Source organism: Pundamilia nyererei, unplaced genomic scaffold, assembly GCF_000239375.1.
Source record: "Pundamilia nyererei isolate P.nyererei 1_Seehausen unplaced genomic scaffold, PunNye1.0 scaffold00090, whole genome shotgun sequence".
In the NCBI taxonomy this organism is placed as follows: Eukaryota; Metazoa; Chordata; class Actinopteri; order Cichliformes; family Cichlidae; genus Pundamilia; species Pundamilia nyererei.
The window spans coordinates 2,408,578-2,432,211 of NW_005187491.1; the positions used below are offsets into that span (position 1 = coordinate 2,408,578).

The 23,634-nt window shown below is 40.3% G+C and overlaps 1 protein-coding gene across 4 annotated transcripts; it reads left to right on the plus strand.

The window, feature by feature from the left end:
• Positions 1–812: 812 nt before the first annotated feature.
• etv1 (ETS variant transcription factor 1) lies at positions 813–23,428 on the plus strand. 4 transcript variants are annotated; one of them, XM_005739253.2, is made up of 13 exons: positions 813–1,294; positions 1,554–1,663; positions 2,186–2,273; positions 2,583–2,630; positions 6,967–7,020; positions 12,465–12,594; positions 13,415–13,603; positions 14,514–14,761; positions 17,413–17,484; positions 17,585–17,653; positions 17,747–17,916; positions 19,388–19,489; positions 21,604–23,428. In XM_005739253.2, exons 2-13 carry the CDS (start codon positions 1,619–1,621, stop codon positions 21,823–21,825), a joined length of 1,437 nt encoding a protein of 478 aa, XP_005739310.1. In that variant the 5' UTR covers positions 813–1,294; positions 1,554–1,618; the 3' UTR covers positions 21,826–23,428. The 4 variants fall into 4 exon arrangements, with proteins under 4 accessions (XP_005739310.1, XP_005739311.1, XP_005739313.1 ...); XM_005739254.2 differs by having other exon boundaries at positions 813–1,290; XM_005739256.1 differs by lacking the exons at positions 813–1,294; positions 1,554–1,663; positions 2,186–2,273; positions 2,583–2,630 and adding an exon at positions 3,027–3,367.
• The last annotated feature ends 206 nt before the right edge of the window (positions 23,429–23,634 follow it).

Genomic DNA, 23,634 nt, shown 5'->3' on the forward strand with positions numbered 1-23,634 from the left:
GAAAATAATAGTTAAATTAAGATTTTGTTATGATAAATAACACTTGCTGGATGTCACATACTTAATATTTTTAGAGTTTATTCGGGCTCTGAGAAGAATTCATGGTAAATTGCGAAAGCGTGTTCATGCCAATAACAAATAAGTACCCATATGTCCAATACAAAATCTTGTTTTGAGTATTGACACCAGTGTCATCAGTTTAAGGCCTAAAAAGAGAAACATAAGCACATCGATATTCTCCGAAATGCTGGTGTTTGGTTATTTCACATAACTAACATTTTCTATGTATTGTTTAAACTGAAGAAAAGAAATGCACAGATCAGAAGTAACCTGTTATTAGTATACATTATCACAGTGGCTTTTTGAAGTCATGCCATATTTTTTTCTACTGAAAGAATAAAGTGCATTTGCAACTTTTAATGTTTTAATATCGGTGTTAACTGCTAGTAACTGTACTGGCCAACCTTGGTACTGGTATTACATAATATTAAATGTAAAGCAAATGTTATGCTTTAGCTGTAAAACTGCACGATTAAAACTTTCCATGACATTCAGGTTTGGGATCTGGACTTCCCTCTTAATTTAAAATGGTTTGAGGAAGCGGGGTTCAGTGGGATTTCTTTTTTTTTTTTTTTTGTAGGATTTTTTTTTCTGCCCGCTGACCTGGACTTTACTTCCAGGTCAGTGCCTTCTGCAGGTCTCAACAAAGTATCCCTTTACAGGAGAGGGAAGAGCTGGCGCTTCAGCAAGTCCCCCTGGAGGCTCTTCAAAACACCGTTACCATGGACACAAACTTGACCGGGAGAAGAGTGAGTGGTGTGTTTGTGTGTCTCACACTGTATGCGATTGCGAAAAAAACGAGAAGGAGAGGGGGTGAAGACGTGCGCGAGAGGGCGGGGGTGTGCAGGTGCAGTTTGCATGTGTTTCAGTGTAAATACAAAATAGTGACACCAAGTTGTCATGAAGTTTGGTGGCTAGTTTCGGCTTAAAAACGCAAAAGTCCAAACTTAAACAAAGCGAGATGAGCGCACGACAATGTTGTCATTGACTTCGCCCGCGCTTACCGCCTGCAGCCGTGCGTGATTGACTGCCAGCAATCTGATCCAGTGAAAGACATTGACAACCAATAGGAAACGGAGTGCGGCTTGTTTCCATGGGAGGCCCCGGGAGGCGATGCCAAGCCGCTAGAAAGCAACACAGTGAGCGGGGAGAGGTGCAGGCAGCAGCCGGGACTGTGGAGATCCTGCAGCCGCTCTGTAGCTCTCAGCAAATGAAAGCGGCGCGAAGTTGGTAGGTAAGTACATGCAGTTTTACACACTTCCTCTCATTTCTAAGTTTATTACAGAGCGAAAAACATTTTGGTGCGCCCTCTAGCTCAGCGCGCTGCTCGTTTACGCACCAACTTAACTGTACCGCATGATCGCCGGAGGTGCCGTCGGTCATTCCGGGCTCAGAATAATATCAGAGGGTTCATACACTGAATAAAACAGAGATTTAAACCCGAAGTTTTTCTCCTCCTTATTCCTGCTTCCTATTTATCTGCCTGTTTGAAGGGTGGCCGGACAGGAGACTGGAGACTTTGCAGATTGCTCGCCCGTTAAAGCCACAACAGTGCAGAATGGATGGATTTCACGATCAGCAAGTGCCTTACTATAACTCCAGAGTGAGTGATCACTGCCTCAAAAGAAGAAAAGTTGAAATGAAATCAGTTTCACTCATCCTTCTCTTCTTCCAGCTCCCACCCCATTAAGGAAAATACTTCATCTTGATTTTTTTTCTGCCTTTTGTACTGTGGATGGCTGTTCTCTCTACTGCATTCTATTTGTTCTGATCTCACCTCTGTCTTTCTCTCTGCTGCTGCCAACACTCATTTCTCCCTCAGGGACCATTTAAGTTTCATCTAATCATCAAAGATAAACAGCCAAACAAGGTGCCCATTACTTTACCCTGTGTTATTGGTTATGCACCATGTAACAACTTGTTAATTATGCCTGATAAGTGAAGCACAGACCCCTTTGCATGGGTCAAGCTTTAGAAGTGTGTGAGGCATTAATCAGAGGCTCATTGAGGCTCTTTCATTTGCTATTTCAGTTGCACATGTGATGCAGCCAACAACAGAATTACTGCTCCAGCAAGAAGAAGAAAAATTGATGAGTGTGTGTGTGTTTTCTTTCTTTCCCAAAAGCTGCAAGAAAAGACAACGAGCTGCGAGAGGCCAGCAAATGACAGAAAGAGAAAATTCATTAAGTCCAACCTGGCTCTGGACACTGAAGGTAGGACAGAGGGAGAAGTTAATTTCACGGCTTCTAAACATTTAGCAAAATTCAATTGGTTTGTGGCCACCTGTGCTGCTAACTACAGAATCTCAATTACAGCACAGCGGCCTGTGATGATTCTCACAAGCCTCTTTTCAGTGGTCAGAAACACAAATTGACTTGTTATTAGCTGCACACATGCCCAGTGAGCTCCAATGGCATATCAGCCAGTAATAGTGAATGCACTTGTTTCTGATACTTCTCTTGAGCTTTGACTGTTTTTCAACTGCCTTCAAACCTTGATCTCTGCCTCGGTTTCCCTTTCAGAGCTCTTCCAGGACCTCAGTCAGCTGCAGGAGACTTGGCTAGCAGAAGGTGAGTGTTTTAAATCTTGAGCAAAAAAAGGAGGAGAGATGGGTAAAAATGAATAGGTTGTGAGTGTTGGGGGGGAGGCTGCTGCCTGGAGTTACATGCCTAGCGTCGCAGTCCAATTAAAAGCCTGTGTGGAAGAGGCACCTTGTGTGTCATGCATACATTAGAGACTGTGAGCGAGGGGTCTTGAGGGAGACCGAGGAGGCTCTACCCAGAGAGTGTCATCACAAATTACCAGGAGAAGGCTCTCCGACGCTCACTGTCTCTTCTGCTTTTGGCAGGAGCTAACGCGCTGCACGCCAGCCGCCACTACCTCCACCTCCACCAGAGCTCTGCTGTAGCCTACCAGCTCTCTTACTCTCACTCACTCTGTCATCTCCTCTCTCTCCCCTTTCTCTCTCTCTCTCTTTCCCTCTCTCTCTTTGCTTCCTCTCAGCACACCTCTCTATCTTGTACAGCTGTACCTTCACCTTGTCTTCTTCAATTTCATTTCTTGGTGGCAAAAAAAGAGAGAATGGATCTATGAGAAATTTTTTTTCTCCGCAAACTTCCAAAACAGCAGCCAGCTCTCAAAGCGACAATTGATTTTTATTTTTTTTTTAATATTACAATTTTCTTGCTTTTTAAATTTTTTTTCTCTAATGGCAAGACTTGCTCATTGTGGTCTAACTGAGACGTGATGCTTCAGGATTTAAGTGCGAGCGTCCTCTTTCCTCCGTGTCTGCAGCACCGAAGTTTTGGTTAGTGGTGAATATTGTTCACTTTTGCTGTATTTCTTTGTGCATGCATGTTGGACTTTTTTGTCGACATCTCAGAAAGATGTAACGTACCTTAATATTGCATGTAATCTCAAAGTTTATATCCAAGTAAAAAAATATTTTTACAGGAAGAAGTATAATTTGAGATATATGTGAAGTGTTTGCTTTGCTTGCAAACAGATGGTGTAAAGTTGTACAGTGTGAGAGAACACAACTGTTTTATAAAGTTGGATTTTGAAGTAGTTTTTGCAAATATATATAAACCAGAACAATTAAAACAAATTCTAGTGTTTTGTCTGCAAAATGTCCAAAGCACAGGGTTAAAATGAAGTTTGTAAGTCACTTGATTACAATTGCCCTTATTATTGTACTAGACTATTATTATACTAGACTAATTCTAGACTTTGCTTTACTATAGCTCGTTGGCTAATGTATAAAGTGCTATATGTGTTAGAAACTCACTGATTTATGTGCATTTTTCATATAGTTTTAAATTAAGGTTTGATAATGAAATATTAAAATTGAAAATTTTGTAGAATTGTATAAAACTGGAGTTGGAGTTATTATATTGTAATGCTAAAATGTTCTGCTTCATAATTTGGTTCATTTAAATACATTAACACCAAAAAGCATTTAGTCTAATGAGACGCTGATGTTAGTTTTACTGTACTGTCTTGTTTCATTTAAGTCAATCAAGTCATCTGCAGTTTGTGAATTTAGAATTTTTGTGTTCTGTTACCCGTTTGCAGCAATAAAAGGCTGCCTTCTTTTTTTCTAACAGTTCACACGTCGTAAAGCAATAATTCTAGTTGTCGTAGAATAACGTGTGCAATATAATTAAATAAACTTTAATACTTTTTTTAACCATAGGATAGAGTCGTAAAACATTTACTGGAAGAGTGTCGAGATGAATTTTTCGCTTGCTCCCTTTACGCAGCCAAAGAAGACTCAATCATTTATTCGCTCCATCTATTCTTTAACACATGTAAAAACGCTCGCAGTGCAATCCAAAGCTTTTAAAAAATGAGAAGTATTCTTTAAAACAGATATTGGAAGAGTTGAGCCGACTCGGAGCGGCAGCGAGGTGAGATGAGGCGTCGCGGCTCGCACCGCAGGGTGTGTAAAAGAATAAGACACGATTTTAATATTTCAGTATCCAAAGTGGGAAAAGAGACAGCGGCTGATAAGAGGTATTACTGTTAAAGATTACAGTTCTGCCTGTCATGGATCAATGTGATGATGTGCGCCTCAAGATTGTAGATTTAATGAATGACTTCCTGTCCATTAAGATGAAAAGGAATACCTTCCCATTTCTGAGATTTATTAGTTCAGGTAATTGGAACGAGAGGAGAAATTATGAGCGACAGACTGAATTTCCGACTCCCGAGACCCAAGATGTTGAAGGTTGATCGTTGACATGCGAATCTGTGACCCCCCCCCCCAAAACTACATCTACCTTCTTTCTTCCATACAGTATTTTAAACTCATTTTATTTTTTATTTTTTGTCAAAACAACAACAAAAAATGTATTGTACTTCTCAGATTTTTTGCTTTAAGATTGTTTTTCCTTTTTCCTTTGTTCACGCACTGGTGTCTCTGCAAAATTTTTGTGCTGATAGCGTCATTTGTCTTGGAAATCGTCACAGGCAGAATGATAAATTTGTTTAAAACTCAGCCCTGCTTACTGCTGTTGCAGGTTTAGACAACCATTCAAATAGTCTCAGGCCTCGTGTTTACAACCTTCCTCTTCTTTACCTTCGCTCCTGTTTTCCTTCTGTCCCTCTCCCTCCTTTTTTTGGTTTTGTGAATGGCGGCAGATTTCCAACTCTGCCGTTCTCCCCAGGAGTTTGTTGCAGAGATCAGCTGGCTCATTCACAGACTGAGGCCAGTGACTCATCCATCCTGTACTTCCTTTTGGTCACAGAGAGACTGCCACCTTCTTTGTGTTTAATTTATTAATTTATTTTTATTGTTTCTCCTCTGTGTCCGCTGAAGTTTCGAGAGATGTTGTGGTGCTTCAGCTGATTAAGAACTTGGTTTTTTATTAGGAAAAATTTGATTTCTTTATAAGGTTTGAGTAAGTGTTTTCCTAACACTGTATCTGTTACATATTATTACATTTTCTTTAATTTATTACAAAAGTAGCCCTGTGTAAAATCTCCTGTTATGTCTTAATTGTTTCCCACCAACTTAATTCCAAAAGGCCAAAATAGAGAGCTGGTAGCTCTACTACACAAACATATGGAGTGAAGTTGCTTGTGCATATTTATTTTCTGGCGTCTGCACCCGCTTGACATTTTTAGAAAATAAGGAGCAATATCTCCTCTTCATCTGTTAATTGTTTACCCTCCTCAATTCTCACTTCTGGGAAGAGAAATAAACCCACGCTTGACCACATCAAGAGTGACAAAAAAGGAATATCAGTCATTTAAAAAAAAATAGGATCTCCAGACATGTCAAGGCATGCTGCACATACTGTGATAATGAGGATCCAGCTCATTTTGTTTATAAATAGATGTGCTAATGACACATTTAAATCTCTTTTTGCCTATCACCAGAGAGACTGAAACTTAAGGGACATGAAGAACTGTCACTGAGTGTAAATATGTGTTATATAAATATGTACATGCCTAATTGGAGCCCGAGTGGAGCAGGGCTTCATTATTTTAGCATTAGCCTGAGTGCAGGGGTGTTTGAAGCGCAGGTGAAGCTTTGGAGGGTTTGGAACAGACCTAACTCGGTAGGTACAGGTGGATTCACCAGTAGGGAAGAAGCCAATTAGATACTGTTAACAATGGGTGTTTGGCTGCTGGCAAGGAGCGAGAGCCGAGGCTGCAGAGCAGTCAATGGACAAGTCGACCTCAGGAAGTGAAAGTAGACGGTCAAAATATTATCTGTCAGGTACGAGTTTGTTGGAAAATATGACTCAACTGCTTTAGTAAATATCAGGGAATGTGTTAGTCACAGCAGTTCAAGGTTATTTAGTCTTTTGATTGCATCAGAATTGTTGTCTCGGGTACTTTTTGTCCCTTTTCAAGCCGTGAAAGTCAGATTTTATTTTCAGAAAGAAAAAAAAATTAAATTAAGCTCTTTTTCTACAACAAATCAAAAGTGTTTTTGCTGTTTTGTTTTCTCTCTCTCTTTTTTAAGGGAATGATATAGATATAAAATTGAAAAGAAGTGCATAGAAAATGAACATTTGAACAACTGGGCTATATTTGGATAACAAATGCGTAAAACGACTGAAAGTTTAAGAACGGATAAAAAAATCTTTATTAAGATGTGTTTTTTTTAATTCATTAATTGATTTTAATTTGCATGATTATTTCTATGACTCTGAAGATTTACAGCATATTGAAATCTTCTGCACATTTAAAATGATAAACACATTAAAAACACTTTTTTAGGCTTCTTTTCTTTTTCTTTTTTTTAACTGACAACAGAAGCAGGCAGTGCTGGGATTGGCCAAACTAACATCCCAGAGGACTGTTTGCCAGAGGACAAAGCTGTGATCAGTGCTGCGGTGTCCATCAACATCAGAAACAATCAATCCCTTTCTTCTTCTCTGCTCGTGTCTTTAGCTCAAGTTCCCGACAATGATGAGCAGTTCGTTCCAGATTTCCAGACTGAAAACTGTGAGTAAGAAACCATGTCGCTTTTCTCTGTGTCTCTTTGTCTGTGCATGTGTTATGTTTATGTGTGTGTGTGAACATCTGTGGCGTTTTTCTTTTTTTTTCACTCATCTTCACTGGTGTGTTTGTACTGGCGTAAAAAGCAAGTGACTGTGTGTGTTTTTCCATGTCTCTCAGTGCCCTCACCTTTGCTTGCACAAGTGCTCTCAGGAGAGCTGCAGCAATCGTGCAGGTCTACAGGTGCATGGTTTGGGTTGGGGGGTTAGCTGTGTGTGTGTGTGTGTGTATCTCTGTTTTCCCTTGTTGTTCTTGGGACCGCTACTGAGATATTATTGCACTGTGACTTATTTGCATAAGAAAACATCAAAATATTGTGGCTAACTTTTTTTTAGGTAGTTGAAGTGGTATTTTTAACTCCAGGTAGTCCAAACTGCTGTCAGTTGATGTCTGTTTTGAATTTTCTTTTTTAATAAAATCTTAAAAATATGCTCCTCCTTGACCTTTCCCCAAACTCCTTTTTTGTGCAAACCATTGAGTGTGGTTATATTTTCTAAATCAGGCGGTGTAATATTAAGTACTCCTGCATTTATCCTTCTTTACTTGGAGGTTGGCTGGCCTTCTTTTACACTCCCTATCCTTCACTGGAGATTTTAAAGCATGAAAGCAAGTATGATCTGTTTTTTTGTGCTTTTTTCCTCCTTGCTCTACATATTTTATCCAACAAAAGGACAAATTCTGTTTCTAAGAATACTTCCTAAAAGTTTTAAAACATTTTCCAATGTCTGACAAGAGTTCATTTTTCACTCACAGTGATGAGGATAAGCTAGTTGGTCGTACTTCACCTGGCTGTATACGGTGGTTGCACACGGTGACTGGTTACTTGGCACGGCCCATTTCTGGAGGAAGTAGTGCCAAGGTGGGGACAGAAATTGAGTGAGTGGAACTCAGTGGGACCCAGATAGAGCACATGTCTTTCATTTGAGCCAAAATGCACATTAAACTGTGAGAAAAAATACAAAACCTCCCGGTGTCCTCAACACCCTTTAACCTGCAAATGAAAGTTGAACAAAAGGCAGAAGTTAGAGTTTTGAACAAGAACAAAGAGAGAAGGTCACATCTGACATTTAGTTTGGCAACTTTAATTGCATTTCAAGATTTAGTGGTCACAGATAACAGTTTGGTAAAATGAAGCTGTAAGAGATTTGGCATCAAGCGAGATCACAGGCCTTTTAACTCCATGTGACTCAGATCACAGCCTGAGATTATCGAGAAGGTTCCCGTTGGTGGGCTAGATTAGAAACCCGAGAATGGTTTTTCTTTCTTCTCACTTTATTTTGCCACGAGTACTCCTGCTCTCTGGAAATGAAAAATCTGAGGGGATTTGCCTGGCTACAGGCACTTGACTTTAGATGTCCTAATCTGATTTGGCTTTTAATTTAACTTATGATTTAAGTTGCTCCAAAAGTGAATAAATGCGCCTTAAATCTAAACACATAAAACTGCATTAAACTAGTTATAATAGTCTGAAAAATCCATTAAATGTCTGCACTTTATTTGATTCGTTTCATTAATTTAACTTTTTATAATTGTTCAGAACGCTACAACACTAAAGACAACTGCTGTGTTAAAGGCAAAACATTTAAACTATGGGTGTGACTTAGCCTTGCCTAAAACCCAACATGGACTAGTGTGGTGTACAGTAGATAACCAGAGGTCACCAAGACTGTCCTGATGCCCTTCAGAGGTAGCCAGGGTGGGTGGCCATAGTGGCAGGAGACTGCTGACCATCTGAATTGTCCTGTTGGCAAACCTGCAGCAGGCTGGAGAGGCACTAACAGATGGCAGGAGGGTGAGGGCACCGTGGTTGGGCGCATGAGCAGGCATCCCAGCCGGCAGCTCTCCCATATGGGTTTTCACCAAGCCGAGAGATGGAGAGGCAAACGGTGAGACAGGGAGAAAGAAAGGTGAAGGTGAGGAGAGATAAAGCTGGAAGTTAACCCTAAAGAAAAGGCAGTGAGAAGATAGGGGCCGTTATGAAAATGGCAATATTAAATACTTTTAATGTCACCGAATCTAGTGAGAAATCCAAAGCTAACAGACAACTGATTCCACACAAATCAGTTACAGCAGCTTTTTCGTCTGTGAGCTCCATTGTTGCTCCAAAAACACTGAAGTGACTCACACTGTTGCACTGGGTAACATCTCCCTTTGTTACGATCAACGTGGGCACTCTCTGTTTTGTGTAAATCCCACATACTACCTCCTTGCTCCAAAAATACTCAGTACTGCCCATGTATGTGTTGTATATGTGTATTAATCTGAAAAAGACTGAGTCTGAAAAAGTGTTTGAGCCAAATTTGTAAAGGTTACAGTGCTTAGCCCTTTAAATAATTTTCATCCTATCCTCAATAGCGTGGTGAAAATAGAAAAACAATACATTATTTACTCAGATTTAAAAAACTAAAAATTGAATTTTACATTAAAATAATTCACAACAGATATTAATATGACAGTTGTGAATTATTAATGAACTTATCAAATTTGATTTAAATCAAACGTAAAACAAGCTAACAGTTAGCACAGTTAGCATTAGCCAAGATGTCCTATTTAGTTTGCTATCGATGTAAGCTAACTGCTACAATTAACAAGAAACATCTTATTTTATTGAGATGAATGTTTTCAAAGAAAATAAATGTTACCCCTAAATTTTTGTTCCTGTACTGCTGAAATAAAATTGGCAACAATAGTGAAATAGCTGTGATTTTATATTCCTAACAGAATAATAATAAAAAATCTGAAAAGAATAGGAAAGACATTTATTTTGAAGGCTTAAATATTGCAGCACATAAGCTGGTGTGTTCTGTATTTTCATGGCCAGACTCATCTTTCCTCATGAGAAGCTGTTGCAGCTTCTCTCAATGTCAACTTTGCACTCTGCGTCTATGCGACACAGAACCAGCATGTGAGCGGCCTCGAAGCGAAAGTGTCCTCAGGCTGAAGGAGGAGAGGAGAAATTTCTTTGTCTCAAACTCCAACACAGATGCTTACCATTAGCATAACTTAGCAGGGAATGGAGGAGTAGAGGAGGTGTAAAATGAGGCCACACGTTACCAGCAGATCTGAGCCTCCATCATTTAACAGCAAAGGCGAGCACCTACAGTAGGTGAAAATGGAATGGAAGGTTTTTCGCTGTTGCCAAAAGACCTGTATTTTTTTATGAATGGACTAGAGAAATATCTGCCAAACGTAGGCTCCCGTTCTGCCAAAACGCACAATTTGTACCTTCAAAGTTGACAACAGCCGGAGCCAACAGTTATCTGATAGTGTACTGAAAGGACTGGCAAACAAACGGCTGCTAAAATAAAAATATTCGAATTAAGTGTTGTTGGAAAATGCAAAAAAAGTTTTTTTTTATTTGCATGTGCCACGATGTTTAAAGGAAAGATTTCTGTTTAATCTGTACTGCAAAGGCTAAAGCAAATTGCCCAATGTTTAAGTCAGTGGTACAACGAAGAAAAGAACATTTGCATTCAAAATAGACCCAGTAATTGTTCTAACTGCCTCTTCTTTAAAACTGCCTACCATCTTAGTTAATCAATATGTAGATAATGAGAGCAATCAAGCAGTGATGGGCATGACATTCTGGACTAAAAGGGAAGTCTCTGTTTTAGTCAGAGGCAATGCCCTCGCTATTGATTTGTGTACCTTGGCACCCCGCTGACAAAATCTATTGTGACATTTCCATTTCTAATTTAATGCCCTGTGCTGCAGCACACATGAAGCCATTGTTTAGAGCTGATGTGGCGCTTACGTTTAACGGCAGCATTTTTATAGACGTTGTTTTAATGTCATTTATTGTTAAATAAAGAAAGAAATTATGGTTCAGCTTCAGGTGAGCTGTAAACAAGAAGCCGGTGGAGTCGGCTCTTAAACTAAACAAATTCATGTGTGTTTAATGTAAACTGTAATTAGCCCGACACTGATTGTGATCTTGACAGCCAAAGCTGAGGTATTGTTTTGAGTCCATAATCTCTTAACAAGGCTTTGCGATGCCAGCGTCAACAAAGGTCTCCCCTCAGGAAATGTCTCTTTGACCTCCGATCGATGACCCAGAAAAGGTCAGGCCCCCAGCGAGGGCTGCAAACAACCCCTGAGCTTTGTCATGCCGGGCCCGTGTGGCCCATCACCCAGGGGGCTCGACTGTGCGTCAGATGGGGTGTTGGCAGATCGACCCCTGCTCGTACAGCAGCTGTCTGTCAGCCGTGAGAAAACTCCTCAAAACATCCTTCTCTCTCAACTCCTTGTAGCCTCAGAGACCTTCTTGTATTTAAAAGAAAAACAGTCCTTAGCCACATATTTAAGTTTCTCTAGTACTCAAATATCTAAATGTTTGCACTTGAGTTGGACCAAGAGTTGATGGACTTTCTCCATTCATAATTCCTGGTTATAAAAGGAGAGGGCCATCTCTCAGTCTAAAACATCAATCAAAAATGATCGTCTTCAACCGCGGCTGGTCCTCTGTTGTGTTTGATAGAGCGCTGTGGGATGGCTTCGCTGTTGCTCTGTGAGCCGTCGCGGTGAGACGGCGATTGGCGAGGCAACCTGAGCCTGACTTCATTCTGACTGACTGGCTTTTTCTTCAGAAGCACAGTCAATTGGATTAGCGTTGATCATGACTCTAGATGATGGGATGTTAATCAGGACTGATCAGGCACTTAACAGCCTCTCAGATGCACCGGGCTCACTGTGGGGCCATAGGTAGAGATCGCAGGCCCCCATTCAGATCAATGAGACTTGTTGTTGTCGTCTGGAACTTATTGACAGCCAGCTGAAAGCAGATAAAGCATTTATCGGAGCTCACCGCACACCCTGTTTCATGATTGTCATATTTCACTACCAGAGTCCCCGTCAGGAAAGGCTGAATAAATGGGATTTGAAGTGAGTTGTTTGTGTAAGTGATGGCCTCAGATGTCATATCCTTTGGCAGATGGATGCTTAGAAAAGCAAGTGTTTTTAATATATCCATCACGAGTTCTCTTAATTAGTGATGGCTTGGCACATTCATGCCAGCTTGTATCTGCACTGTAACATGACTTTTTCCATTGTGGGTAAAGCTGCTGTGTGCAGTTCTGAAATTTAATTGTATTTTAAGTTTTGAAATTGAATCTGCTGTACTTAAATAAAACAAGCAGTATTTTTTTTCCAGACTGTGATCATCTCATTTAATTTTTGTGAATGATCTGTCAGATGTAAATGAAGACAGCGGTTTTAGTTTTTATTCATTTATTTTTTCCGTCCTGTGATTGTACGAATTCTGTCTCAGGTACTTACAAGCCAATCCAGAAACAGTCTGCTGCTAAATGAAGAAAAAAATAGTCACAACCTTAAAAAATGTTACAGTTTGACAGAGTGTAAATGTTAATTGTTCTTCCTCCTTCCCATCGTAGTGGCGTTCCACGGACTGCAGCTGAAGATCAAGAGGGAGCTGCACAGCCCGTGTTCAGAGCTGAGCTCCAACTGTAGCCAGGAGCGGCCCTTCAAACTCCAGTATGGAGAGAAGTGCCCGTACAGCATCAGGTGGGCTCCCCCCCCACCGACACTTAAAACATCTTTTACAAATTATTTAAATGCTTTTGTACATGATACCTTTTTCCGATTTGTAAAGAAAACACAGAAAATAACATTTGGTTCCACATTCCTCACTTTAACAGAGGAATAAATGCAAGTGTGAAGGTTTATTGTAGGACAGTGATGACTAAATACTCACTTTAGCTTGTCGTCAGTTTACTCTTGGTGAAGAATCTTTATGCTTTCTATACATTTGACATTTTTTTTGGCTTTTTCATTCTGCATTGTAATTTTTATTTAACTGGAAATGACTTGCTAATCATTCCAAACTGCAAATCAAAGGACATCGAGATATGTACAGCTTTGGGTGGTGACTCTGAAGACATTAACGAGATATTTCCAATCAGAGGTATTTATGTGAGATTATGGCAGTCATGTTAGTTTTAATTGTCTGTTATAACTGAACTGAATCAGAGGGTTTCTGGAACCGCTGATTATGGAGTGGTTTAAAATGCCATTGATTCTAACTGCAGTCTGACATAAATGCCCTGAGGTAGTTTGTGATGCATTTCTTCACTTTGTGACATCTGCTCAGAGTCTTTACATCCAAATCTTGCACAAGGCTTCATAATTTATACAGTAAATCAAATTGGTTTAGAAAACAGTGAAAGGATAGTTGAGTGGGTAGGGCATTTGTTCCAAACTACCCTAAATACAGACATCTTAAGACGAAGCTATCAGTTAAATAATCCTTAATTAAAAAGAGTTTAAATCGTGTAACGTACACTGGCAGTAACACAGGCATCTTTGACTCTTGCTATTACCCCAGTGCCTATGAGCAGAAGCAGCCCACAGGAATGAAGCCCTCCAGCCCAGTGACACCCCCCTGTAGCACCCCTGTGTCCCCACTTCATCATGGCTCACCCACGACGGCCCCAACACCCAAACCAGACAGGACCTACACCCACATACCGCCCTCGCAGCCTCTCCCTGATAACGCCTACACTATGGACCACAGGTACTGCAGCCTGCAGCCTCTTACATTTACATCACATTTACATCTGGTGATCTTAGCTGGCAGTTGTACCAAGGATAGATTACAATAAGGTCACAGCAGCAGATGCACATCTGAGTTTCTGTTTTTCATTGAGTGAATCCTCAGTGGGCGGGGCCTGCAAACGACAACTTTCCCAACCATCGAATGCCATGTGGTCATCACTTGACTTTAGTGCTTTGAAATAGAGCTCATTCAATAAATCAATAGCAGAATGGAAAAAACAAAACAACAAACAGACGTACTAAGTTAATTATTTCAAGCAAAAGATTTTTTTTAGGTGTGAATTTTCCAGTTTGGGAGTAAAAATGTCAGATTTCTCTTATAATGTAATATAATGGATTTAAATGACACTTCCCTTGTGAATCTCAAATTCTTAAAGGAGAATAGAGTTAGCTAACATTAACATCCCTCTGCACAGTAACACAGTTGGCGGATGTGCACTGTATATAGAAAATACTTTATACATGAAACTTTTCAAAACAAGTTTTGTGGATTTTTAGAGTAATCAGGACACAAGAGGCATTTTACTTCTGAGTTACTCCCATGAGCACCACAAGCCAAGTGCCATAGGATAAACATGTATATTTGATTTTGGTTTGAGATTCTTTAATTCAATTTTCAGACAAATATTCCAAACCTTTCCTTTATTTTTTGCTTTTTTTGGTCACCTGTAGGCATGAACATAGGGGAAACAAAAAGGCAAGCACTTGAAAACATCATTACGGATTTCAGAATTTTCACTTCTATTATTGATTCATTGATTAGTAAAACAAAATGTACATGTTCTTGATTTATCTCCTTTTTGTCTCATCAAGTCGTTCACAATCAGGAGTCAGTGTCATGAATCCACTGAATTTGTCGTCTGTCTCAGATTTCGACGTCAGCTCTCAGAGCCTTGCCACTCGTTTCCCTCCCCGCCGACAATGGCTCGGGACGGCCGGCCCATCTACCACAGGCAGATGTCGGAGCCCAACATCCCTTTCCCTCCTCAAGGCTTCAAACAGGAGTACCCCGACCCCCTCTTCGAACACCCGGCCATGATGGGGGCCCCTATTCCCCACACATACCCAGCCGGCATGATGATTAAGCAGGAGCCGAGGGACTTCACCTATGACTCAGGTGAGCGATTTGAAAAGATTTCTCTTGTTTGTGCTCCTTCAAACTCCTCTGGTAAGTGAAAGAGCAGAGAAGTGATAGCTGCCAGAGCATTATCATTTCAGGAATGAGAGAAGACATGGCAGGAGGGGGCGGTTTTATTGAGTTTGCCCATTATTAGGGCAGGGGATCTGGTTGGGCTGGGTGTCTGTGCTGTTCGCCATTTCCTGTGGTGCTCTAATAGAAAAAAAGGAGGGGGCTGAGCCTGGTCACAATCCAGAATCTGCCCTCCCACGCTTGTCCGCTCCCTTCGGTTAGAGAGTAAAGGGACCTAATCATCAGCCAGAGGCTCTGTGGAGCCTCTGTGGAGCCTGAGGCTACCTCGGGACATGAATGAACATTCGCCGGACTGCCGGGTTCATTCAGAAGGCGACAGAGTGGACCCAGGAGAGGAAGAGCTGGAGGAGAGTGTGTGTGACCAGTCAGGGGGAAAAAGCAACCTCCAAACACCAAAACATGTGGTGCCTCATTCACATCTCTTTAAGTTACACCTGGTTTTCCTAACAGCAGCTCTGCAGTTTTTGTCATTGAGGAGTCAAGCAGCTGTGATTTTTGGTGTTTTCTCGCTTTTCCAGTGGCAGCGTTACTTTGCAATAGATGTGTTTACCGAGTTTCACAACTATGTGGCTTCTAAATGCCACAAAAAAAATAGAAAAGAAAAGAAAAACAAGGTTCGGTCCAAAATAACCCTGTTTTTTCACAGTTTCTTGGGTTTCTTCTGGCCTATTTGCAGCAATGTTATTTGCATCAACCATTATTCTCTTGTTTTATTCGGGTTTTTTGTTCGCAAATTTGGCCAAATACAGGCAAAAATTACAGAGCCCAAAATGACACTGGCAGCTTGATTTTCTCTTTAGTAATAACAGTCAATTCTTACATTTCACCGGGTGAAGCAAGGTGTTTTTTCATAGATAAATGAAATGGCTTTAACAATTAGAAGAATTGTTATTGATGCAAGTAAACTGTCTACAAAGAGTTGTGTGCACTCATAAAGCAAAAGTGGTGAAATATATTCGATCAACTGTTAAAATACCAAAAGGTCTTCCTTGTGTTGTGTCCACTACTTGGACCAAGATGTCCAAGAAGGAGCATCAGAGTGAATTTATTAGCAGCCACAGTGGGGCATGTTGACTGGAGCTGGACTGTTGAGAAGGATGGGAGGGGATCTGGTAATTTCATTAGCAGCAATTTCCTCTACAAGTCCATTACTTTGATGAAGCTCAGAGAAATGTTTATGGGTCTAAATGAAGGGCTTCAGTCTGTTTATTGAACATTCACTTTGCAGCCCATTTGGCTGTTTTTTTGATCGCAGCATCTCATCTGTGTTGTGGGAGGTTTGGACATATACAGTAAATGGAAGAGTCGATTGGACAATGTAGTAAAGCCAACCGGTAAATGAAGGAAGAGAATTATGTAGTGGGGCATTTCTATCTTAACCATTTAAACCTACGGTTTAAAAAACTGCTTATGTCTATATAAAATTACATTTTTGGTTTAAGAATTATTCAAACCACAAGTCTTTATTTGATCTCTTGTTATAGCCATGATATTGATAAACCACGAGTGAGAACTTTTAAAGGTGCAGTTCACTCAAAAATCTATTTTAGTTGGTTGGTAGATCTTATAAGGAAAAGAGGTGCTTTGAAAGCAACAAGGTGGGTGCGATTTAGGAAAAGGCAGATATTTCTAGAGCTGATATCTTTAAACCTGGCAAATTTGCATTAAAACGATCTAAACTTGGAAAAAAACAGAACCAGAGGAAGTGTGTTGGGGGGGTGAATTGTTCCTTTTTGACCCCAGAAAAGTGACCGTCTGCATTTTGCACAGTTTATTTTAACATCAGCTGAAATGTTGCTCAAACATCAGGACTCAATGTTAAATATGTATAAAGTATAGAATCAGCGAGTATTTATCACCACTGAAGAACTGAGCTGATCTGTCTCCTCAGGCCAGTGTGGGCGTGGCCTGATGAACAGCGAAAAGCATCATAAACAACATCAAAAAGTGTTTGTTCACGTTTTGAATGTATCGGTAGTATATCTTGACTGTTTTACAAAAGCATGTGTTCATTTCAAACAAGTGAAGAACTCGTGAAGAAAAATAAAATGTGAAACAAAGCAAACAGCTTTGGCAGAAAACTGTATACTCACACTGGATGCAGTCAGTCATAATAAGAAGCTGATTGAGAAGATACACGTCAACCGTTTTAGCTAAACGTGCTGCAGCTGCACAGCGAAAACGTCAAAGAAACTAACACCTGCAGGTCCGTTTAGTTTTGATCTCAGAACGTGTGTAAAATAATCATCATGAGCCCTCGTATTATGAAAAAACTTACATCGTGTCAGCTCCTGTTTTCACACGAGCGCTGTGTTTTATTCAGTTGTAAATCTTCCTCTGAGTGGAGATGCTCGGGGCTCGTATCGGCAGTGTGATATAGTGAGCTCGCCCGTGGCTGGAAGCCATCGCAGCGCTGATGCTGAAGGGCATTTTCTTTAATCAGAGCCAGTGGTGCATTGAGTGAACAGGCTTTGACTGCTCTCAGATAACTGAGATAGTGTTCTTAATGCTGCCTTCGGGCCCTTTAACACCCACTCTCATTCTTGCCTGGGTTTCAGCAGAAGTGCCTAGCTGCCATTCTGTCTACTTACGGCAAGACGGCTATCTGGCTCACACTAACAGGACTGAAGGTACCAACGATGTTACGTGTGGATGTTGTGGTGGTGCACGTATGGGTTTTTGCTTCATGTGATATCAAACTATCTGTTTTTTTCCGATCTTGTTTTCCAGGTTGTATGTTTGACAAAGTGGCGAGGCACTTCTACGACGATACCTGCGTGGTGCCTGAAAAGGTGGAAGGTGAGTCCTGCAGTGACTCTTAAAATGAAAAGTATGCCACGTACCAACGATTCTGCCCATCATACAATAACCATTTTGCCCCGTTTTCTGTAGGCGACATCAAACAGGAGTCGGGCTTGTACCGTGAGGGCCCGTCGTACCAGCGCAGAGGCTCGCTGCAGCTCTGGCAGTTCCTGGTGGCTTTACTGGATGACCCGTCCAACTCCCACTTCATTGCCTGGACCGGCCGTGGCATGGAGTTTAAACTCATTGAGCCAGAAGAGGTAAGAGACAAACAAAAGGCACTGTCACAAAAAATCGTATTTTTCTATATTGTAATCCTCCTTTAAAAAATCAGTTTTTATTTTTCATGGCTTTTATACTTAAGCTTTTTGGACAGTCTTAGGTAAATGTTGCATTGTATTTCACTACATATATTGTTCAATAAAATCTTTAAGAGGTTTACCTACTTTCAGCTACTCAGAAGTAAATATTTGCTGCTTTGGACCGTTTTATGTAATTACAACTTAAATATATTTGGTTCGTAGACTTTTGGTTAAAAAAATGAAGTGATTAAGCAGTGAAAGAAGGTAAGAAGGTAAGGTAAATCACTGCAAAACCAAATGAGATCAGAGGTCAACGTGTGAATCAGTAATATTTTCTGCTCTCAAAATGCAGTAGACTTCTTTAAAAAATAGTTCTTACCGATCAGACGACAAAGAGAGGAATCATTCTAACTGACAGGGAGCAAAAACGTCTTACATTTAAAAAAAAATATATTATTGCTTTTCTTTAACACACAGGTTGGGGTCAGGGTTTGGAGTTAGGATTGGGATCATCACAGACGATGACTTGGACCTCAGAGGGTTATATATTCTACAGTCCACACTAAAGCCAACCAAGTGACCCTGATGACCTGCTCCTGTTAAATATTTCACAGGACATATTCCTAAAAATATAACCCATGTTGGCGGTTGGGCCTTTTGAAATGGAAACAGAGGCAGGGTTTGTGTATGGCCACATCACACACAGTGGGGCTCAGTCACTGCTGGAGGATGAAGGAGGATGCAGGGTGCAGGCAGGGGGTGAAAGTGTAGAATGGAGGAGATAGATGAGTACCGGGCAGTGGTCCACGCAGCCCGATGGTGTCTAGAAGCACGAGCCAGCTGCACCTAACAGGGGGCCCCATTCATGCCATCAGGTGACCAAACGCATTTGCTTTGAGGCGCCGCAGACAAACGTTAGGTAGCGGTTTCTGCATTTGCAGCATGTCAGCGGTTGTGGGGACAAGAAAAAATGTGAAAAAGAAAAAACAGAAAAAACACAGTTGCATTGATCGGGGAAGGTATTATAGGAGATAAACTGTGAGAAACAAACAAAAATGAAAGTAAAAAGCAGAGTTTAAAAAAAGCGAGCAGCTAAGAGAATGCCGTGGGGCTGTGGGTTTGGACCGTGAGGCCGGGTGGCGGGTGGTCTGGTAGACAGGTGCTGTAACATCTGCTGCCTCCTCCGCTGGGTGTGTGACAAGCTCCTAATGAACACATCCCTGGTCAGGTCTGCACAAGCTGGACGCGCTCTAATTACTGTTATTAGGAAAATATGGATCGCTAAGTTTGTTTAACATTTTAGCTGCTGCAGCGTTCCTGTCTGGAAATCAGGGCAACCGTGCTCGTTTGTGTTAGATAAGTTTGCTTTCTGATAATGCTCTGTTTACTGACTGTCTTTATTGTCTTCATGTTCGTGTGTGTGATAAAGGTGGCACGTCGGTGGGGGATACAGAAGAACCGGCCAGCAATGAATTACGACAAACTCAGCAGATCATTGCGCTACTACTACGAGAAGGGAATCATGCAGAAGGTAAAAAAAAAATACAAAAGTTGTATCAACCAGTTATAGTTCATCTGTTACACTGAAAGGGATCCAAAACTGTTCACCTTTTTTCTAAAAGATTTTTTTGATGTAAACAAAGTATGAAAACAACTCATTTGGTTGCTATACCTGGCCTGTGTTAAAGGTGCTCCCATTCCCCCAGGTGCCTTATATAAGGAAAAGAGTGTCTCAAAAATGGTGAAACAGCTAAAAAAGTTCATTTACACTTTATAGCTGAGAAATTGTAATTGTAAAGCTTTTTTCTGTATTGTGTGCAAAAATCAGTTTTTGCCAGGCTTGCGGCTCGTGTCCGCTTTACTCTTAAAGTGAAACCCAGATATGTATGTTAATTTATCAAGTTATTCTTTGAATTAATCTTCATTATAGTGCATGTAGTATTTATGTAGTATATGTAGTAATGCCAAAAACAGATGTTTATAAACAGCAAACAAATGAGTAATAAATACATATATTTCTTCTTCTTTGCAAGCTACATATTCATTATATAAGGGAAAGTAATCAGTTACATCATCACCATCAAACATCACTGTTTGATGAACCAGCTACGTCAAAGTGTCCCTGCAGTAAAACAATTGTTCAGCAAAATATTTACAAAAACAATAGATGTGCAAATAATGACCATTCTTTTTGAGATCAGCTACCACGCATGTATAATTTGTAAGGATTTGAGTGTTATACAAATAATTTCCATAAGCTGTATAGATGTTGATTAACTTGGTACTGGACTAAGTTTCTTTCAGATCAATTAGTGCGTTTAGAGTTAGGACCTACACTGCATATGCTGTGATCATTGTCATAAGATTATTTATGCAAAAATACTTCAGATCAAGAGTAATGATTTTTTTTTTAACAGAATACTGGATAAACACACTTTTCTGTCAGGTTTTTTGTTTCCTGAGGTATTAGTTTGACAGTTAGAAGCATCTCCAGAAAGCATTCATTAATAGGCCGGTCAGAAGAGGTTGAGCACTTTTAGGTGGAATTATACTTTGCTGGTTGGAGGTCAAGAACTGCTGGCCAAGTTTAAATAAAATAAGGAAGAAACAGCAAAGAAAACATAAATCTGCTCCTGAGATCACTTTTACCTCTGAGAAGCGATGAACAGTTTATAGCTCCTTTATTTTCTACCAAATCCACGTGTGACATAAGACGTTTAAAAAAGCAATCAGTGTCTCAAAGATAATTTTAAAAAACTTAGTAAAACCACTCTGTGTAATTTATTCTGGTGTTTTAAAATAACTCTTTTAATGGATAAGCTGTTTTCGCTTAGGTTGGGGATAGTTCATTTGTTTGAAGTGGGTTTGTATAAAACACTGATCCACAAAAAACAAAACAAAAAAAACAAACAATACATGGTGGTTAGGATGCCCCAAAGCAACAAAGGGGACCAGCACAGAAGCTAAAGCCACGTGCTGCTGTGCTCTAGATCAGGAGCACGAAGCATTTTAGTCACCTAAAAGTAGTTTTTGTGCACTTTTTTAAATATTTGACTATTTAACGATTGGAGAATTGTCAAGTCATTGTATCCACATCAAAGCCAGCAGATACTATTTACGAGTTACTGGACTATTGTTGTCTCGTTTGGTTGGTTGGTATGTGTTAATGTGTGATGCTAGTGTTTTAATGGCTTAATTTAGATCAGATTCGATGTGTGAAAACGCAAAAGTCACACGGCATTAGAACGGCCATTTTTTATTTTTATTGTGAGTGGGGGCGGGGCTCCATGAGTCAGAGAGTATAATGAGAGAGCAAATACTGCAAATTTTAATGAAGCTTTTTGTAAACAAACATCAAATGATATGGATACAAATGCTATTAACTAATCCTGTATCTTGTTTGAAAACACTTAAAGCTCAAAGCACCTCTTCTTTAGTGCAGTGTGGCCAAGGCCAAAGCAGAATTGTTAATGACATTTGGAGATCAGCTTTAAAAGTTTAAAAAATGTTTTTTTATTATTTTTTTTAAAGATATTTAATCTTTTTTTTCCATCTGGTGGATTAAAGTGAAAGATTACACTCAGTCACTGTAGAATATGCTGTGGAAAAATGGTTTAAAAACAAGACCTCTCCGTCTTTCTCCAGGTGGCCGGCGAGAGATATGTCTACAAGTTCGTGTGTGACCCCGAGGCCTTGTTCTCCATGGCGTTTCCTGACAATCAGCGGCCGGTGCTGAAAACTGACATGGAGCGGCAGATCAACGAGGAGGACACGGTGCCGCTGTCGCACTTTGACGAAAACATGGCATACGTACAGGAGGGACCCTACTGCCAGCCGCACCCCTACAGCGAGGGCTACGTTTATTAACGTCAGCCCTACAAAACCCACACCTCCACCCTACCCTCCTCCCACCTGCCTCCATCCGTACACATGAGACTGTCGTGTCCTCTAACTCGCAGCCGCTCGGGGAATTAGACTGAACACACACATGCAGCGGCGCTTCCCTTCCCCTCTGTCTCAAACACGTACACGTCCTTTTGCTCTTGTCTTTCTGACCGCACAGCAAGATGGAGAGTGCACTTTATGGACCGGAATGGCACGATGTTAGCCTGCCGGGGGCTAGCTATGTGATTGGCTTTTTACTCATTTATGTTTGTACATTAATGTGGGAATCATTCTGTTTGTTTGGTTGTTTTTTGAAGTCCTTATGATTTTGAGCATGTGCCGCCCTAACGAGACTGGACTAATTTACGGTCACTTTGATCTCCTGCTAAAGAAACCGTCTCATCCACACTCACAAAAGATGGCCATTTGTTTGACTGTCTTTCTTTTTGTCTTCATCCTGTACTGGAAACGTGTTAACGATACTTTTATGGTGAAGTGACATGATTATAGACTTGAAAAAGTAATGTGATTATAAAAGAGACATTTAGCTATCAGTGAGAACTGCCTCGCCACCGGTCTGAACACCGCACCTCTGTCCGTCAATGCCCGTCGTCCAATCAGACTGTAGATTTCATCATGTAGGTGTTGTAATGACATAAACTCCACTGGATCCTCAGCAGCTCAACAACCTTGTGGGTCAGTAAAGATGAGACTTTCACTTACAAGGACGCACTCCGGGAAAAAAAAATGTCTGGATGACAAAAAAAATACTTTCTCTGCGTCACACGTGAATGGCCTGTGTTTAGGATCGAAGACAAAGCTACAGGCTGCTGTAAAATAAGTCATTCACTGTAAACAGCAGTGTAATGCGTCAGAGCAGGAGTCACTCATTCGTCCTTCAGGTGTTCAGTTTTTCAATGGATAACAGGTGAAAAGTGTATGTACAGTCGAAGTGGTTACAGCAGCCAGTCAGTTCATATTCAGGATAATGTTTGCATCCCCAGCTAAAAAACAAAAAACATCTGATTTCATTGGCACAGACAATAAAAAGGAAAAAAAAAGATATAAAATCGAATTTCTCCCTTGAATTGTTTTCGGTTTTGTTCCAGGTGAACGAGAGGTGTATATTTTGCTTAAAACCTGTTGCTTTGCCATTAATAGGTTGCTTTTTGGTTAAAAAAAAAAAAAAAACAACGTAAAAGAAATATTTAGAGTTTTATAATGTGATGAATAAAAATCATGGTATATTAAATTGTTCCATTGTATAATCAGGTAAATGCACATTTTGTTGCTGCTTCAAATTGTAAGTGTATTTTCTAGTCTCGAGAAAATGACAACAGGGGGGAAAAAAGAAAAAAAAAACAGTGCAGCAGCTATGGCCTGCTATTCTGGATTTCTCTTTATTTTTTGTCTCTTTTTTTTCCGTCAATTTCAGCATTAAAAAAATTACTCTGAATTTTGTTCTCAAGATTCACGTGTGTGGGATGGGATTGGCAATAGGAAAAATTCTGTAATAAAATAGTTCTGAAAAACAAAGTGATGAGCACTTCTCAAATGTTTTAATTGATCATAATATAAAGAAAAGTTTAAGAGCTTCAGTGTTTCTTCTCTTGGCAGTTTTATGTATTCCTTACATATGATAAATCTTTTTTTTTCAATCAAGCTGAATATTTATCATGTCTGTCCCGACAAGGTCATAAATTTACAAAGTGGAAGTGGGAAAAGAAAACACCATAGCAGGTGTGTGTGTGTATGTGTGTGTAGACTAGCAGATTATAGACTCTAGTCAAT

Bases quoted from the DNA above. Each gene is read 5' to 3' on its own strand.
- etv1 (XM_005739253.2), top strand. From the start codon at position 1,619: ATGGATGGATTTCACGATCAGCAAGTGCCTTACTATAACTCCAGA. The intron at 17,485-17,584 runs GTACCAACGATG...CTTGTTTTCCAG, and splicing joins TCACACTAACAGGACTGAAG to GTTGTATGTTTGACAAAGTG. The intron at 17,917-19,387 runs GTAAGAGACAAA...TGTGTGATAAAG, and splicing joins AACTCATTGAGCCAGAAGAG to GTGGCACGTCGGTGGGGGAT.